Source organism: Colletotrichum tamarilloi (genome assembly GCF_030869305.1).
Source record: "Colletotrichum tamarilloi strain Tom-12 chromosome Unknown Scaffold_23.1, whole genome shotgun sequence".
Lineage (NCBI taxonomy): Eukaryota > Fungi > Ascomycota > Sordariomycetes > Glomerellales > Glomerellaceae > Colletotrichum > Colletotrichum tamarilloi.
The window spans coordinates 214,970-230,716 of NW_026849406.1; the positions used below are offsets into that span (position 1 = coordinate 214,970).

A 15,747-nucleotide genomic window follows, 5' to 3' on the forward strand; every position below is an offset into this window, starting at 1 on the left:
CGTCCTTGACGTCGGCATTGACATCGCCCGCGTGCCGAAGACGCTCGGTCGTCGCGTCACCGGATCCCACGAGGCCAGAACGTGCGTGGGTCAAGATGAGGAGTTGACGGTGCTTTCGGCTGTGACTGGTACAGAAGAAAAAGGCGCAGGTCCACGGTTGGGAGGTAGAGGAGACGGAGTTAAGGGATGAGAGAGTATGGCGAGAAGGTTCTTTGGTTTCTGTTGGCTGATTTTGTATGGATGAAGGGAAAGTACTGATTTTCTGCACCATTCATAGGGGAGAGGGGTTCGCCCCTTCTCGACGGTGTTGTATCTGGTTGGCATGCCTGGGTGACTGGGACTCAAGGCCGGCGTGGGGTATATCTACGAGGTCGGTGATTAGACTGAAACGTGGGAGACAGGTCACATGGCGCGGCCGTCATATACGTGCTAGATATTAGACATATGCACGATCTTCATGCCCTTCATTTAGCGTCGGTGAGATTATATCCTCGAACCCGCCGCGTAGTCTGGCTAGATGGGATCGTATTGGAGTCGCTGCCGTGAGCTTTCAACCCCCTCCGAGCTCTTCTCTTCTCGTGCTCAGGGCTCAAGGGTATAGATTTTGAAGATGGAGAGGACAAGCTCACAGTAGAGACTAGTCTGGTCTTGAGCTCCAAGTTGAGGTTTAGGGTTGGCCGCGTTGTCCTGGTTACTTGGTCTTGCGTCCATTCTCGCAGGGTTGGTCTTCGTCTTCGAAGTCACGTCCGTTCGTTGTGGTGTCTCTCGATACTTGAAGTCAAACTCCGGCATGCTGCAGTCTTCCTGAGTCTTCTGTCTGGCACGAGCGAGTAAATCCATCTCGTCGTCGACGGATCGTACGGTGTTCCCGAGTGAGGTTGGAGTCCGTAGCTGTGATTACGGTCATTAAGTCCCGGGCACGGAATTCGACCCCTATTTTGGATACGCAAGATGACAGACCGTACTTGCCCTGTCTCTCTCTGCACTTTGGTCTTATTCAACAGTGTATACGTCTTTGTAGGTTGATGTAGGTTGATGATGAGGATTAAGTGATAGATCGTATCTAAGGAAGTTTAGTAAATGTTAGGGATCTAGATGAGTAAATGAACAGACAACAGCTCATCATGGCGGAATACATGCAAGATAAGTCACCGAGTAGAGGTGTCTTACATGCTTGTCGAGAAGGCCGCCAATCCGATGTGCCCGGATTCTTCTCATTTCCATAGGAGCTCTTTCTCTCAATAGGCTTTTATAGCATAGCGGCATGAAGGCTTGGGGGCAGCAGAGGCTTTTTTTCTCTCTTGAGATATGCAATTTGGTCCAAGCGCTCGACCGCGCTTCAAAAGGAGAGACTTGATGGGTAGACGAAGAAAGCACTCCAAAGCCCCTGTATTGTATGACACAGTCTCGTCAACTCAATCCCAGCTTTACCTTCAGAACCATCTCTCTGCACTTTGTTGCAGAGGTTTCTTGTCATCCAGCAGGCGCACATATATAGAGATGGATGAATACGTGCTTCCAGGGGGCTGAAACTAACTATGACCACAACCCAAGTGCTGGGCGAGAACCCCTAGGTGAAAGAGTCCGGCCTTTCTGCTACGGGGGTTCTTATCACGGCGTTGTCTATTACATAGGTCGCTAAGCTCATCGCGAGGCTTGTGTCATGGACCCGGAGCCGGTTACACGGTCATGCTTCTACCCTAGACCTGTGTTGTGCAATACATATCACCGAGGAATCTCATAGAGCTTGCAGCTTATCAAACTTGCTCTCCAGTAGACGAAATTGATGGCTCAGACATATCCCTAGAGTTGTTCCCGGCTCGGCCCTATTTTTTGGAAATTCATTGACTACCGCTATGTTTCACGAACCGAGTCTGCAACAGTGAAGACAACGTTTAAAAGAGAAGCATACCATCAGACATGCGTGGAGCGCATTGAAGCCTTGCTTCTCCTTAGCGATAGACGTGAATGGCCTGACGCCTAGATCTGTCCACGTCCTCATCGCTTACAGGCCATCTTTCCCTTGGTCGAAATGACAAGGCTGAGTCTGGATGATTGTACGGCCGTATGTCAAGACTTTGGCACTGGTAAGAGCACAGAGATTGTAACAAGTCTCTATTCGGTTTTCACTTGACGTCCTCTCACCATGACTCAAGAAAGCGGATGAACAATCGAGACTGAAAGAGTTTGCTCTCTGTCGGTCAGCTATAGCAAAGCAGTGTCACCGCATACGACGGCCGACGAATCTCTCCACTGGCAGCCCGAGCTCGAGTCATCTCGTACGAATGGCTCAATGACCGACAAGCTAAATCCCTTAGCAGGGGCATCCACATCAGCTGAGTGAACTTGCGGGACCTGCTTCCCCATGGGGGGCGGGGGCCTTCGATACGATGACCTCGAGTCTTCCGTTTCCTGGTGGGCAACTGGCAACTGGCAACGGAACAACGTGATGAGATAACACCGTTGCCGTTGTTGGTCTGTTGGATCAACAGACTTCATGGCGCATTAGTCGTGTCCTGTGTAACATTTCGCCAGATTCCCACGCGTTACTCCAGGAAGCTCTCGAGGTTTGATCGTGGTTGTTGCTTGAATACCCTTACTAGATTTTCAAGATCTTACTGCACTTTTAGGAGACGACCTTCTACTTCCATTTCCTTCCCATTCCTTAACATATCACCATAATCATATCATCAAAACAAACCACATCCCATCAACATCTCCCAGAATCCCAGCAGCCGAGGGACAGACGTCGTTTCCGTTCCCCCCCACGTCCATTCCCTCCCAATCCATAAAAGGCAAAGAGTGGGTCAGATTATCAGGTACCGTGTCTGCCCTGTTTTTCCTGCACCCTCGCTTACTCCTGCAGCAGTTCGGCTCTTCGCGACGCCGTTGCACTCGCCAATCCCTCGGTTCTCCGAATTGGAGAACACAGCCCAAAAAAATGAGCCCAGGTCTCAAAAAAGTCGAACGAGGTTCGCGTGAGGGGAAACCTGCCATTACCCTACAGCCGGGTTCGTCATAAATAGGAAAAAATACCAAAAAAAAGGGTTGGAAGGATTACTTAATCTCTCCAACGACATCCCATCTCAAAATCAACGTCGGGTGGTGCCAAAGACTGCAAGCCCACATTAACGCAACATCACGACATTACCGACCAGGCGACCACATTGCCCGCTAACCTCGCAAAACACGGTGGATACGAACGAAAACGGTGACAAGAATGGGAATTGGTCTTGGATGGGACAGAAGTCCATGATGCCATTACTGTTCTGTGGAGCCCCTCTAGCAAGTCGAAAGTCCAATCCCGCAGCGCCGCCTGACCGTCGAAACCTTTACGTTGGGACCCGCAAAGCTGATCCCAAAAGGGGGCAAAGAAAACGGGGGGGGGGGGGGGGGGGGGGGGATGATCGGGGCTGGGGGGGAAGGGGGAAGGGAAGGGGGTGCCACGGGTGGGAACACGCGCACGAAAGAGGTACCTGCGATAAGAGCAGCAAGAGACTAAGTACACTTTTTTCTTTTCCTCTTTGTACTGCTGCGATGAAACGGTGATCAGTACGGAAATGGAGAATTACAGCGTACGGATGGATATTCGCCCTTGTCTCGTCTCTCAAGTGAGAGGGAGACGACAATGGTCCTGCGGGAGCCGACAGGTCAAGTTGGGTGCCTTGCCACCCAGGACATATGATCGAGATCTGGAGGAGCACATGAGGAGGATGGAAGAAAGTCGATCGCGAACCTCAAGATTCTCATCGCCGTTGTCAATGACCATCACGTGTCTTGTCTGATTTCATCTGGACTTTTCTAGCTTTTCCGAAGCTTCTTCTTCAAAGCTCAAGCTCGCTCAAGCTTTCGACGGCGAAAGTTTTCGTCGCGGGTTTGAAGGGGATGGGAGTGGGGGAAAGAACTCAAAAGACCACCAAAACAAACGGCCGTTCGTCGTCTAGAAAGGACAGGTGTGTAAGAGACCCGAGGGGGTGTGTGAGCGTCTCCGTGACGGTGTTCCTCAGTCTACTTGTCTGGCAGCCTGCGGATACAGCGCTGTCGGACGCACGACTCGGAGCCAGGCTTCGACGATAAGGACATACGTCGAGGTCGAGCGGAGCACTCGGAAACCGAGCTTGTTGTCCTTCCGGGCTTGGGTCAGGGATTTTTAGGGGGGGACCAGACTATCGTTGACGGCGTCAATGACAGTTACGACGGGAATAGTAGTCTTGGTTGATGGTTCAAGCTGCTCGAGTGAGAGGAAGAGTGATGGGAAAATGGCGGCGACCGGCCTGGCTCTTCAATTGGCACATCAAGAGGTGTGCCTCCAGCGGTAGTACCTCTTCTTTGCCTGTGGCATCATCATCATCGTGGTCTTCTACTGCAGCGCCTTCAAGACCAAGATTCAGATGAGCAGGTAGGATATCCACACGGCATTTAAAGGAGAGAGACTCCCGAAAGTGAAGTCACTGGATCGAACCTAGTGGTGAACAAGCCAGCAGATTGATAAGTGAGAGGAGAGAGAGGCGTAGGGCATGGCATGGCGCGTGATTGCTCGTGTGCAAACAACCCCGTGGGGATGGCATGCTGGCTTCCCGCCGCCAGGCCCGGGAAGACACCCGCAAAAAAAAAAAGTCTACCTAGGTAGCTCGAGTGAAGCTCGCCCAATTCTCATCTCACATTGGCCAATTCGACCTCGAAAGATCTCGGGAAGCTTCAAGCTCTGGCACTCGGTAGAACTGGTCCCTTCCCCAGAGTGGAGATGAAGTGCCTGAACTCGGGCGGTGAGATTGTGCTGGTTGCCGGGTTGTACGGAGAATTTTGACCTTGTCTCACGATCTCATGCCCAATGCTCAGAATTTCATCAATTGCCTCACAAAAGTCATCAAAGTCGGTGATCATCAGTTTGAGGTTTGTAGTATTTTTACAGAAAAAATTGTATCAGGGCCAGGAGCCACGGGGGTAGGCTGGCTGAAGCAAAAGATGGGGAGATGCAAAACTTTTTCGCTGGTAAGAGTAGTGCGTTACCTCGTCCCTGCCACAGACCAATTTCCATCTATACAACACAGCAGAGCCGTGCGGTCTATGACCTCTAATCGTCTAAAATGCCCACCATGCTGTCTATCCCGTCTATTAACTCTAGCTCGTCACGCAGTGTGGAGTGGATGATGCTCCATTGCGTGACCATAGGCGAACCTGTCCCAAGAGGAGATGGCGGTCAAGAGAGCACAGCTCCGTCCGAAAACTGTCTCCTTGCCTCTCCCCAGCTCGCCAGTGCGAAATGAATCGCTTACGTCTATCGTAGTTGTTAGCTTTGATGAGTCTCGATGAGATGAGAATGGATTGGTGATGACGCACGAACTTGGCCATGAGGGCAACCATGAGGTCGAAAAGACCGATGGCCTCGACGAAAGCGAAACCAAGAATGGCGTAGGAGAAGAGCTGGCCACGGAGGGCAGGGTTGCGGGCAACACCGTTGAGGAGGGCGGCGAAGACCAGACCGATACCGATACCAGCACCGGTAAGACCGATGGCGGCGGAACCCATACCCAAGTTCTTGGAGACCTCGACCATGGCCTGGGCGATCTCAGAAGAGTAGGCGCGCTTGGCCTGGACCTGGGTGAAGACCTTGGAGGACTTGATGGTGGTAGCCTGCTGGCGCTTGACAGCCTGGAGGGGGCTGGAGAAGCCTGAAAATTTCGCAAATCGAATGTCAGAACAATCGTGGTTCTCTCATTATTTTCTTGTTTTCTCGACGGGGAGGTGGGAAGGCGACGATATCGAACTCATCGTTGATATCGGATCGGTGCCGCGAGGCCAATTGATGTGATTGCTCATTGGCTTCGATGTCGGCGTCGGTCTTATTCTTTTTTTCTTGTTCGATGCCTTTCCCATTTCCTCCCTTCGTCTCCGTTCTCTCGACGAGAACTAATTTTTCAAGACTTACCAGTGATGGTGCGCTTGGGCATGGCAGAGACGCGCACCGCAGGGCGGGCGGCCTTGGTGGCCATCTGAGTGGCGAGTCTGGAGGCGAGGACACGAGTGGAGGCCATTGTGACTGATGTGAGGGGAGATTGTGGGATAGACGGTGATGGACTGGGAGGAAGAGAAGATAGGAAACAAGGACAGATTGGGATGGAGGTAGGTAAAGTGGAAGGAAGAAGGAGGAGAGAGAAAAAGCTCAAAAGCAGGTTCGGAAGGGAAAAGCTCTCGCTCAGGTGACGGGCAAGCTCGGTAGAGAGAGGAGGGCAGGGGCCCGGGCAACGGGACGGCGGAAGTTGATCCAGATGGCTCGCCAGCCAGGCCTCAGGTTCCACGCTGGAGATGATGAGCCTGAGGCTTCTTCAGGATGTGTGTGGGATCGGATCAAACTGGAGACGGCAGAAACTGGTGAGTATCCGTACCGTTTGTGTATTCACTAGACATCGGTGGGCCCGGCGCTGGGGACGGATTCGCAATGAACGAGGCGTCCCAATCAGGTTTAGACATGTGCGGTCGTTGACATATCGTGGACCTTCATCCACCAAAGAGATCCAACACACACGCCCTCGCACCGATCTCGGGCATTGTCGGGAGGCTGGACGGCGAAGGGGATCCCTGAACGGAGAGAGGGAGAGTCTGAGAGATGGTTGATCTTGGGGCCCTTTGACCGTGCCTGAGGCGTACGGAGTGTGTACTTGCTGGATATGCCCCCTTGGCCAGGAACACGAATCATGAGAAGTGGGTTGCGGTATCAAGGCTAAGGAGAATCCGCAAGGTTGAGTCCGTTACGGCCGGCTAATCGATAATCAACATGTAGGTCCAGCGTGTGTCAACTCAGTCTTTGAGACGGCATGAGCACGCAATGTCCATGTTCCAAAGCATCTTGGCTTAACGGAGAGAGACCACCTCAAGCTCACTGAAGCATTCTAGATAAGAGGCTGTTGGTGCCGGAAACACACGGGTTGAGCCTGGATGGGAGTCCCATGGCGAGAGAAAATTTTCTCAAAAAAAAACATTCCCTCAGGCACACAGCGCAAAAAAAGAGAGAGAGAAAAAGCCGCCAAATGTCAGCTTTGATATCAGCCCGGTCATGGCTTGCGGTGACCCCCACCCGATACCGTCGAAGGCCCCCACTCTGAGGCGCCTGGGTCCAATCAGCCGCAGCCTTGCACTCACACGTGGGTGGACCCGACAAAATAGCTCAAGGAAAAAAGGCGTCAACACCAGAAAAGAAGTGGACACGATGACCGAGTTGGAACGTTGGTCCCAGAGATAAAAAGGGACGCGGTGAGACGGATCGTGGTTTGAAGGGGAGATAGAGAATTGGCCCAAGGCCTACTTCCGTTTTGTCGCTTGCGTCGATTTGCATTTCATGTCGTGCTCCCTCCCTTCACTTCTCAACCATTCCTCGTTCCCTTTCCTTTCACTGTTCTTCCCATCTTCTTATCAAACTTTTTCGTTTTTTTCGTTCGAGTCGATGCCGCCGCCAAACCATCAGCGAAGATGGGATGAAGTCAATCGAAGCACGCACACATGCCTTGGCCAGCCCAGTTTCCTGTCAGGGACGCTTGCCGTCTGACTGCACACACGCCCCTTCCCTGCACCCCCGACTGCAAGTAGACGAGTGTTACGTGAGATCCCGGCAGCACCCAGAAACCTGGCTGGCGTGCACTTGCACTGGCAGCGCTCCGAGGGACGCTGCAGTGTTCTCGTTGCTGGACAGCTTGGCCCTACCGATGGCCGACGGTCGACGGACGTGGTGGCGATTCATCTGCCAATGGCAGGCAGGTTCGCTCCATTGAGCCGACGTCCGAGGTTCCAGTGTCTGAGATGGCCGAGATGGGTGCGACCGCAGCGCCGTAACCGTAATGTCGGGATCCACAAAAGGAGTATCTGCGAGATTGATTCAGCGTCAAACGTAAATCTAGCGTTTGTCAATCCCAGCTGTCGGTACGCGATACGCAGGTCGCTCGAAATGATGCGTGGGTCTGCCATGTCTCGGAGGCCATGTACCTTTTACGGTTGGGCTTCACCCGTGAGGCGTCCAGGATGAGCCTGTGAGGTACCGCCCTCCGTCCAACCACTGGGGGTGAGGCCGACGCCGGGAGAAAAATTTGACTCCCAGCCAAGCTGCTCTTGCTAGTGCAAGCGCAAGCTTTGAGGGAGAAGAAACGCCGAAACGCACCGTTGGCGCTCGCCATTCCGCTTCGCTGCCATTGTCTTGTGGTGCATGCCTGAGGCTACAGAGCCTCAAAAATGACGCATCATTGTTGTCTCTGTCTCTGTCAGGGTGTGAGTGTCTCCTGCGTCAATGCCAATGGCGTCGTCGAGGGCCTGGAAGCCAGTGGTTGAGCTAGAGCTTGTGCTTCTGAATCATGTGTCCGAGTCTGACATTCCGATCGTATCTGAAATTGGAACTCTCGAACAAAAAGCAATGGTGTTTGCTTGTACCGACCATCTTTGATGATGCCGACTGATAAGACGCGGGAGATTATTGAGCCATTGGGCCGTGTGGCGTCAATTGATTGCTCAATGATGGTGGTATTCGGGATGATGGATGATGGAAGCTGATGGTGTCATGTGCGATAACGGGACAGATGACCATGAAGCCAAAAGGCCCAAAAAGTCCTTCCCTTTCTCCAGCGCCACGAGAGTCCAGAGGTTCTTCACCTCAGGCAAGTACGGATACGTACACGGAGTAGGTTCTTACCCTACCTTAGGTACCTTACCTTGGGTATCTTCCCTTCCGAGGGCAGCTGCTAGGGTTACTCTTACTGTTGTCATTCCTTCCTTTTCATTGTCCTAGTAGTCTAGGCTCTTTCTTCCTTCTCTCCTTCCTGTCTTGCGGGTGGCTCTTGTCATGGCTATTTCCTTCCCTTCCCTTTCCATGTCTCTTGCCGGCCTAAAGTGCCTTAGGTAAGAAGCAGGCGCCGTCCGGCGGCATGTCGTCGCCTTAGGCTCATGCTTCCATGCTTATTCCGCGGTGGCTGCATCATCAACCGAAACACCCGATGCCGCCCAGCGCGCCGAGAATCGATGAACGGGCAGGAACGGGATCGACTTGAGACGCCACATGCCCAAGAGGTTGCACTGTTGCACACACACCCGCCACAGCTGCAAGTCCCGGGGGCCCCTTCCGGGATTGGATTGAGGCACCAACACTTGAAGCAACTGCGGAAATAACCACCGAGCGCGACAAGGAGCAGACTACAGGCGACTACCTACGTACAGGCGACCCCGAAGAAATACATCCGCCCGAAAGAACGTCCATGGCTGTGCGATTTTTCGGCCGGGAATGAGTTGCATTTGGAAGGCTTCTAGTAATTCGCTAGACTCGCTACGACGTTCCATTCCTTACGCAAAACCCAGGCTTCTCTACCAGCCATTCGGAACGTACGCAGACACGAAGCCCAACGCGCATACGATTTCCCTGCGACTATTCGTTTCTCCCCTTGGAGCCGCTTTTGTAGTTGCTCCAATACCGAGTCGAACGAACCCCCAGGCATCACTGCATCAATCTCGTTTGCCATTGCAACCTCCGAACCACATAACCGTCCGAGCGAGGCTGTCAAGGCGTTCAACAGTTCAACAAAGGAGGGAAAAAATTTCAATCTGTCATTTCGGTTGGCGTCACTGTGACAGTCCAGAGCTCTCTGCGACTGGCCCAAGCTCCTTTCCCGATTCGACTTATGGCGATAATTGCTACTCCCTTTTGCGAATTGGCGGCTCTCAGCCTTCCGATAACTTCCGTCGGGTCGTATTGTTTCATTCCAACGAGAATGGCGATGATGTTCTTAAACCTCACTTCTAGGGCATCAAATCCTTCCGTCTGCTTGAAACTTTCCACGAATCCCTTTACCTAACTAGGGGCCATTTGTGGCAGTTGCCGCGTCCGCACCGTCAAGTTGTCCGGTTCGGGCTGACTGTGCGCGCTCCTGTTCACGTTCCCAGTAGTACGCGCTGCGCCTGGGCTTGTTACCTCGCGCTGGGTAAGCTCCAAGATCCTCGCCGACGAGGCTCACATTTTCAAACTGGCCACTCTTCCAAACGCCTTCATGCACGAGCCCATCCATGTGCAACAACCCGGCGATGCGGATATCCCCACGACCCAGATCTCTGGCGCAGATCGCGTACTTGCTAAACCGGCCCTCAGTCACCCGTTTGTCGAGGCCATCGTGAATCCACACACATGAAAGATTGTTAACACAAATTGAGACGGTACCCGGCTCCTCGAAGGAAAATCCATCGTACTTATCCGCCTTGGGAGCTAGATATACGTAAAGGTCCTGGTACTCTTCTCTGTGCCCCGCATCGAAAGCCGTGATATCATGGCCTGGAAGCTTCCTAAACAATTGTTCGACTTCGGGAAACTGAGGTCGCTGAGGGTTCGTTGGGTCTTGCGTCCAAAAAACAAATGCCACCTGATTGCACGACTTATTCCTGCCCCGATGTGACATTTCGAAGACCGTGTACGGCCATGGCTTAGCTGCAACGACTGATCCTGGAGGACTTGCCCTTCTTGCTTGGGCATCGTACTCGCTCAAGAGATCACATAGTTTTCCCAGCTTGAAAGCTGGAAACCCTAGGGAGTCTTCAGCTACCTTCAGACTGATTGGGAGGCCGACTGGACCAAATCCTGCTGCAGTCTCGTCATACATCTCCGTAAGCAATGGCATAACTCGCGAAGAGGGCTTATGCGTCCAATTCGGCGTCCATGACGGGATCCTGAATTTCTCAGGTTTCTCCTGTTGGACCATTTCATCCCCCTCATCCGCTTCCTCGCCGACCTCGCCGACGTGGAACGACCTGAGCAGTAACGCCGGGATTCCAAACCTCTGCGCAATCCACCTGGCCATCTGCATATACGCCTCCCTCGTCGACATCGTATAGTCGGCTACAATTCCATCGCTCTGTGCGCAAGATATAAGCCCATAAACGGCGAACAGCTTGTCTCTTGGATCTGACGCATGGCTGTTGCGCGCCAGGTCCAGGAGCCGGAGCAGGTCACTCGAGTCCCTGTACGCAGGCGCCCGAAACTGCAGAACGGACGGCAGCTGCAGCATGTTCAGCAGCCGCGGCTTCTCTTTCGTGTTGATGAGCAAGCATCGGTCCGCCAGCCAGGGGATCTGGAGCCGTGACCAGGGCATCTCGTACTGCCCGCAGATCAACGTCGCCTGCCTAGCCAGCGCCACCTCTTGAAGAATCCATGCCCGCGAAAAGTACCGCCGCGTGAGAAGCGTCTCCAACGCCTGCTGGAGCGACAGCCGCCGGGGCAGATCCGGGGTCGTCGTGTCCCGATCATTCAAGAAGCGGAAGAGCGCCTCTTCCTCGGGCACCGGTTCCCCGACGTAGACGAGGACGCGCTGCGCGCGGGAGTAGATTTGCGGCATCAAGCGCACCTGGTGGCCCCTCTCCTCGACGTCCTGCTGGTTCATGCAGACGGCGTCGATCCAGACGACCCTCTGCGCGCCGCGGCTGCGGACGCGCCGCAGCGCCGTCTCGCAGTTGGCCGTAACGAAGAAGGCGCGGCCGTCGAGGGTGATGGGCTGCGTCCAGGCCATCGCGCCATCCTCGCTCGCCCAGGTGTAGGAGATCGCATCGTAGTCTATCATGCTGGCGGTGCTGCTCAGGGCGAGGGTGCATCTGATGGGGTCTGCGAATTCCCCCGGCTCTAGGGTGAGGAGGCGGATGTCTGTTTGGGATTCTAGGGGCCTGTAGACGGCAGTGTCTATTGTATTTTCATCCTCGTCATTTGCTTCAGGTGGTGGTAATGTATCGAGATCGAGTTGGATGGAGCCGCAGCTTAGGCAGCTGGAGATGCCGCCGCTGGTGAAGACGTCTAGGCGCCGGCATGACGGGTCGTGCCATTCTGCCATGATGAATGCAGTGTAGCTCCTCCTCAATGCTTTGGTAAAAACTCAAGTTCTAACGAGAATGATGATTCTAAGTGTCAGGAGATTGTTGCAAGATTCAAGTGAGCAAGTAAGTGTAAATAGGCGGTACGTTGGCTGCATGTCAGATGTGAGGTCCGGCGGCTAATCCTGCAAGAGGTACGCATAGCCTCAGCAGCTGATTGGCAGCTTACCATACAAGGTCGTAGTTTGTCGACTGGATGAGTTGACTTCAACACAGATCATTCCCGAGGAGAGGTGGAATGGAACAGGATTTCCATGGACAGGTAATGGTGTTTTTTTACTAGGTATACTATTTATGTGTATACAGATGCATATCGGTGAATACATATTTTTGATCAGACTTCTCTAAGCAACAACGGCATAGTATCACCTAGCAGAATTAACACATATACATACATTCTATATAAACTCCATCTTGGAGGCAGAAGAAACCCATAGGCAATCAAATTAATTACCACCACGGACTAAAAAGAGTTCACCCCCCCGGTGCTGAATTGGGGGCTACATCTCTTGGTGCTCATGCTGGGATTCGAACTCGGGTACTCTCGTATGCGCTTAGCCTGTCGTCGAGTAGGCTGGTTGGTGTAGATAGTTGATTGTTGACCATTAACCATTCCACCACCCACGCCACAGTTTGACCTGACCCCCGACCTAGGGGGCGCCTGCTGTGCTGGTGACAGGAATTAGATTGAGGAGGGGTATATACCTTTCTCGTGTATTCAGATAGAAGGTGGGTAGGATACCTTGAGGGCCTTCCTTCCCGTCTCATGAGACAATGGGAAGGTGTGAGCCTCTCCCGCCTTCTCTTGCCGGGATGTTCAATATGACCTTGGATTATTGCCGCATTTGGATGGGAACGCTGAACGGCCAAGGCTGCTTAGAGACTGAAGGAGACCGATACTGTCAATTACGTCCATATAGTTGATCATTGAGTAGTGAGATGGCATTCATATATGAGGCAGCCGAGACGGTGGTGTCAGAACAACACCACCATGGCATGGTAACGTCAGAAGAAAGACATGCCCTGTTCATACGCCATACATAAGCCATTGTTCTCATTTCGATAGGGGCTTAAAGTATACCATACCCCAGACTCTCATTACTTCGAGCTGCGGTAGGCATCCTCTTTCGCTTGAGACGTCTCTGTTGATCTACCGACACGGATGCTGCCGAAAATTGTCAAGTATGGAGAGCAGCGGTGACTACGCTTCATCGCTCGCTCTCGTACGTTCACGAGATTGAGTATATAAGGTGTCTATCTCCACCTCAACTTATATAGTCACGGACTGGTAGCCCCAGAGTCTTCTCCTTCACATTGTTCGCTTCGCAATTTTGGAATTTCCAATAAATTCGCTATGAAGATGTACACGTACATTTCTGAAGCAAGGGTATCTAAAAAAACATATCCAACACAAAAGCCTGCTCCAGACAAACAAGATTATCCCCCCTCCGGAACTGAGCCAACACCTGAATGAGAAGACTCTGACTTGCTCCAAAATCTCATAAGGGTACTCCGCCGGCCTGATTCATGAGACGCGTGGTCACTGGAAGTTGAAGACCTAGTGAAGATGGTCGCCGTGGATGCGTCGCTAGACTTTCGAGTCGACGTCTGCGAATACTTCTGAAGGAGTCGCTTGATCTCCGACCCGGCCAGTCCACAGTTGGAAGCCGCCTGGAAAGCGTTCCGGCCATTTGCATCGGTCAAGCGAGGATCCGCGCCGTGGGAAAGGAGCACTTCGATCATGCCGATTTTGCGGGAGCTTTTTGTTGCTACAACCTGGATCGCGGCAATCAGGGGAGTGCACACATTGTTGTTGCTGAGATAGGGGGACGAAGTCTGCGATCTCTTCGTCTGATGGCAGATATTGGGATCGGCTCCTTCGCCCAGCAAGAACCGGACCATTGCCTCGTTCCCCATCTCGCAAGCCATATACAGCGCCGTCTTTCCCGAATTGTCGATGAGATCCAAAAGGTTAGGCGTGTCTTTGAGGAGAAGTCGGGCAACATTGACGCCGCCGGATTTGTTCTGACATCGGTGTAGGGGACTCAGACCTGCACTATCACGAACGTCGGCCCGCGCGCCCGTCTGCAACAACAGCCCAACGCTGTCACGGTTCCTGGTCGACGCGGCAAGCAGCAAGGGCGTCGGTAGACCAACGTTGCCCCCGTTCTCGAGACTGACCACATGTCCCACCATTTGCCTCAATACCTCGAGGTTTTCGTCTTGGATGGCCTTATGGAGCGGCGAGGTTCGTGTCATGAAGTCGCAGGCGTCGAAGCGGAAGCCGGTCGGGACATCGATGTCGAATCCGTTCTCGCGACACCACTGAAAGGCTTGAGAGAGCTCGCCCATGGAGGACGGCCTCCTGGCGTCTGGTACAGAGTCTGGATCAGGGGGCGACGCAGGACGGCTTGTCAGCGGGATGATGACGGTGTTGACCCAGACTTCCACACCGCGCGCTTCGTCAAATGCCCCGTCGAGTTGCAGAGCCTTGATGTACAAATCTGCCGTCTCTTGTACCAGTTCAACCGGGATGGGTTCTTGGTTCTTCCGGCCTTCAAGAGCTCGGCTTAGGAATGTCTTTGCCTGCCTTAGATTACCGAGTCGGATGTATAGACTCCCCAGGTCGTGGTATAGCCGACTTCGCCGTTCGTTGTTCCGAAACTCCTCGGGTTGCTTCACCTCTTCCTGGAGTAAGTCCTGCAGAATTCCTTTCGCCTCGGTGATTTCCTCTTCTGTTTCACTTCTTAAAAGGATATCGGCGAGTCGCTCTTTCATGACAGCTTGCTCGGCAAAGCTAAAGTCAACGTCGTATCCTGGCTGGCTAAGCTGTTCTCGGATCTCGATGCCCCGCTTCTGATATAGCGAAGCCCGGAGAAATATTCCGCAGTCTACCAGGCGGTCGACTATTTCTTGGTTCGCGTCGTACTGGTGACTGAGGATGTCTTTGCTTGGTCCGTCTGGATGTTCGGGCTCTGGGTCCCAGTCGTCTGAGTCTACGTCTCCTGATGTTTGTTTAGAGTCCTGGTCCTTTCCCGATGCCAACTTAGTGTACGATGAGTTGAACGACAAGAACGAGTGGTGTTGGTCTGCATTTTGCAAAGTGACTGCGGCTGCTACTTCGTCGGCCGACATTCGCCAGGCTTGGATCTCTCTTGTGACAGACAGAGATTCATCCATTCTTGTGTCACTTTCGTCGTCCCATTCCGTTGATGGTCGTCGTTGACCCTTGCCCGTACGTGAGATGAGGTTCGCGGCTCGAATTTCGTCGGTCAAGTTTCTGATTGCGACATGCACCTGGTCTTGAGACTTTTGTTGAGTCCATAATGAGCCGCTTCTAAAGTCAGTCATCCGATCCACCAAAGGGTTCTGCTTGAAGGGTTTCACGTACAGAGACAGGGTTATCAGACTGAGTTGAAGTACTTGTGTATACGACGTAATGTGAGAGACCAGATCGCGAATCACAACCGACTTCAACGTCATGGTAAAGCTTGCTCTAGCTTTATCAATCGGACCCGGCTTGTCGTCAAGTTCCGGTAGCTCTTTCTGCAGCCTGTCAAGCGAGGAGCGGCATGATTTGAGAATTTGGTAAATATCTTGGTGATGCTCTCTCTCAAAGGAAAGCTGATGCGGGTGCTGCTTCAGGATTCGAGCCACATTGCGCAGCGCGGCGTGTAGGTTCCGTATGGTCTCGTGGAATTCGCAGATGCTCGAGGAAATGGCTTTGCTCTCTTGGACAAACTTGCCCGTGCCTTCTACGATCTTGCCGGCTATTCCGACCATCTGCAGAGCAAAGGCGGCAATCGAAAGAGGATCCATCTCAATCTGAGTTGTTTGTGCAGCGCTGTTATCCGAATCTCTGGCTCT

General features: G+C 53.0%; 3 protein-coding genes across 3 annotated transcripts; all 3 read right to left on the minus strand.

The window, feature by feature from the left end:
- Positions 1-5,074: 5,074 nt before the first annotated feature.
- Positions 5,075-6,035, minus strand: CTAM01_07457 (ATP synthase subunit C; the record flags this gene model as incomplete). The annotated part of the gene is made up of 3 exons (XM_060523479.1): positions 5,075-5,178; positions 5,277-5,672; positions 5,930-6,035. The coding sequence occupies 3 exons, from the start codon at positions 6,033-6,035 to the stop codon at positions 5,075-5,077; spliced, it is 606 nt and encodes a 201-aa protein (XP_060381855.1).
- Positions 6,036-9,827: 3,792 nt separating this feature from the next.
- On the minus strand, positions 9,828-11,840 carry CTAM01_07458 (heterokaryon incompatibility protein; the record flags this gene model as incomplete). The annotated part of the gene is made up of 1 exon (XM_060523480.1): positions 9,828-11,840. One exon carries the CDS (start codon positions 11,838-11,840, stop codon positions 9,828-9,830), a length of 2,013 nt encoding a protein of 670 aa, XP_060381856.1.
- A 1,477-nt stretch (positions 11,841-13,317) lies between these two features.
- CTAM01_07459 (uncharacterized protein) lies at positions 13,318-15,699 on the minus strand (the record flags this gene model as incomplete). The annotated part of the gene is made up of 1 exon (XM_060523481.1): positions 13,318-15,699. One exon carries the CDS (start codon positions 15,697-15,699, stop codon positions 13,318-13,320), a length of 2,382 nt encoding a protein of 793 aa, XP_060381857.1.
- Positions 15,700-15,747: the final 48 nt, after the last annotated feature.